The sequence below is a fragment of the Palaemon carinicauda genome, chromosome 30 (assembly GCF_036898095.1).
Source record: "Palaemon carinicauda isolate YSFRI2023 chromosome 30, ASM3689809v2, whole genome shotgun sequence".
Classification (NCBI taxonomy): Eukaryota; Metazoa; Arthropoda; class Malacostraca; order Decapoda; family Palaemonidae; genus Palaemon; species Palaemon carinicauda.
In genome coordinates this window covers 57,518,449-57,520,948 of record NC_090754.1, presented here as the reverse complement: position 1 = coordinate 57,520,948, position 2,500 = coordinate 57,518,449, and the positions used below count along the sequence as shown (strand labels likewise).

Genomic DNA, 2,500 nt, shown 5'->3' with positions numbered 1-2,500 from the left:
AAACATACAGGTTTGGTGACAAGCTTAAGAAATTAGAATTATGAATTTAAATTGTGGGGTATGAAAATGTATAGTTGTGCAGACCATCTCTGTAGAGAATCACATACATACATGCATGCATATATACATACTTACAAACCAACACACAAACATATATTCATATGTATATATATATATATATATATATATATATATATATATATATATATATATATATATATATATATATATATATATATATGACTGTTATATTGTCATCAGAGGTCAGGTAAATACACTACACAAAATGATTAAGCAAAATATTTCTGTAAATTTTAGGCTCCTTTACTTGACGACTTGTTTATTTATATGGATATACATACATTTATATACACACGCAAGCATATATATACATATATATATATATATATATATATATATATATATATACATATATATATACATACATATATACATATACATATACACACACATATATATATATATATATATATATATATATATATATATATATATATATATATATATACATATAAGCATAATATTTTAAACAAAACTATTCCCTTACCATACAGCAGCGCTCTAATCTTGGGATGAATCTCTTGATATTCTCCATGATGAAAATCCTTATATCTGACTGCCTTGTGATTCAATAACTGATAAACGAGCTTTCTCCTATCTCCTCTGTAGGCGTAAGAAGTCCTTCTCACATCTGCATTGTCGCGTATCCTTCCATTAAGGACTGACTCTCCTTTCACTCACAAGACCTGGCGACCATCTCTGATGGAGTGACTGACCTTCGGGGAATCGGGATTATCCTACGGTCCTACCCGAAGGATTCCAGGCTCTTATAAGTCTTGGAGCCTGATTGTTGAAGAAACTAGCTCTAAATGTCCTCTGTATTCTATAAATCAGATGAATTTTAGACGGATGTATTGGTGCAAACGCTGTTCTTAAAAGTGGTGTCTAAACTGAAGAAGGACTGGATCAAGATCTTGCAGTAAACAAAAAAGGATAACTGGACACTTTGTGGACCCTGAATAATGATTACATGGCAACTGAGGGCTGTGACGTGTCAACTGTTGATTGGTCATGAAGTAGCCATGGGCATTTCCTAGTCTGTTTGCAATGCAAAACAACAATCACATCATTAATAACAACAAAAATGATAATGATAATATTGATATAGCTGAGATTTTAACTTTATTTTTGAAACACCAAAACTTGAAAAACCTGTAAAGGATGAGCACAGATACACATTCTATAAATACACGAAGGCGTAAAACTTGTTTAAAAAAAAAAAAGATATACAAAAAGGAATGAGTGATAGGATATGAGAATTCCGTTGTTTGGAGAATGGAGTTGGCTGAGAGGAAGAAAGTTCCTTAAGGGGGAACAGTTTCCTCTGTAAAGTAACATCACTTTCCTTAAGGGAGAACAGTTCCTCCTCAAAGTAACATCACTTTCTTTAAGGGAGAACAGTTCCCCCTCAAAGTAACATCACTTTCCTTAAGGGAGAACAGTTCCCCCTCAAAGTAACATCACTTTCCTTAAGGGAGAACAGTTCCCCCTCAAAGTAACATCACTTTCCTTAAGGGAGAAAAGTTTCCTCTGTAAAGTAACATCACTTTCCTTATTGAAGAACAGTTCCCTCTCAAAGTTACATCACTTTCTTTAAGGGAGAACAGCTACCTCTGTAAAGTAATATCACTTTCCTTATTGAAGAACAGTTCCCTCTCAAAGTTACATCACTTTCTTTAAGGGAGAACAGCTACCTCTGTAAAGTAATATCACTTTCCTTATTGAAGAACAGTTCCCTCTCAAAGTTACATCACTTTCTTTAAGGGAGAACAGCTACCTCTGTAAAGTAATATCACTTTCCTTATTGAAGAACAGTTCCCTCTCAAAGTTACATCACTTTCTTTAAGGGAGAACAGCTACCTCTGTAAAGTAATATCACTTTCCTTATTGAAGAACAGTTCCCCCTCAAAGTGACATCACTTTCTTTAAGGGAGAACAGCTTCCTCTGTAAAGTAATATCACTTTCCTTATTGAAGAACAGTTCCCCCTCAAAGTAACATCACTTTCCTTAAGGGAGAAAAGTTTCCTCTGTAAAGTAACATCACTTAAGGGAGAACAGTTTCCCCAGTTAAGTAACATCACTTGAGGAATAATAGTTTTCCCTTTTAAGTAACATCACTTAAGGGAGAACAGTTTCCTCTGTAAATTAACATAACTTGAGAGAGAACAATTTCCTCTGTAAAGTAACATCACTTAAGAGAGAACAGTTTCCTCTGTTAAGTAACATCACTTAAGGGAGAACAGTTTTCCCTGTTAAGTAACATCACTTAAGGGAGAACAGTTTCATCTGTAAAATAACATCACTTGAGGAAGAACAGCTTCCTCTGTAAAGTGACATCACTTAAGGGAGAACAGTTTTCTCTGTAAAGTGACATCACTTAAGGGAGAACAGTTTCATCTGTAAAATAACATCACTTAA

At 33.8% G+C, this 2,500-nt stretch overlaps 1 protein-coding gene across 4 annotated transcripts in view; it reads right to left on the bottom strand.

The window, feature by feature from the left end:
- The window catches only part of LOC137623191 (pro-resilin-like), a 76,568-nt gene that overhangs the window by 20,916 nt on the left and 53,152 nt on the right, over positions 1-2,500 (bottom strand). The window contains exon 1 of one of the 4 annotated variants that reach the window (XM_068353892.1): positions 569-971. The exons of 1 other annotated variant lie outside the window; for it this stretch is intronic. In XM_068353892.1, the coding sequence (XP_068209993.1) occupies positions 569-616 (48 nt within the window). In that variant the 5' untranslated portion in view covers positions 617-971. Of the gene's footprint in view, positions 1-568; positions 972-2,500 lie in introns of those variants that run through there. 2 more of the 4 variants (XM_068353889.1, XM_068353890.1) reach the window with 2 other exon arrangements.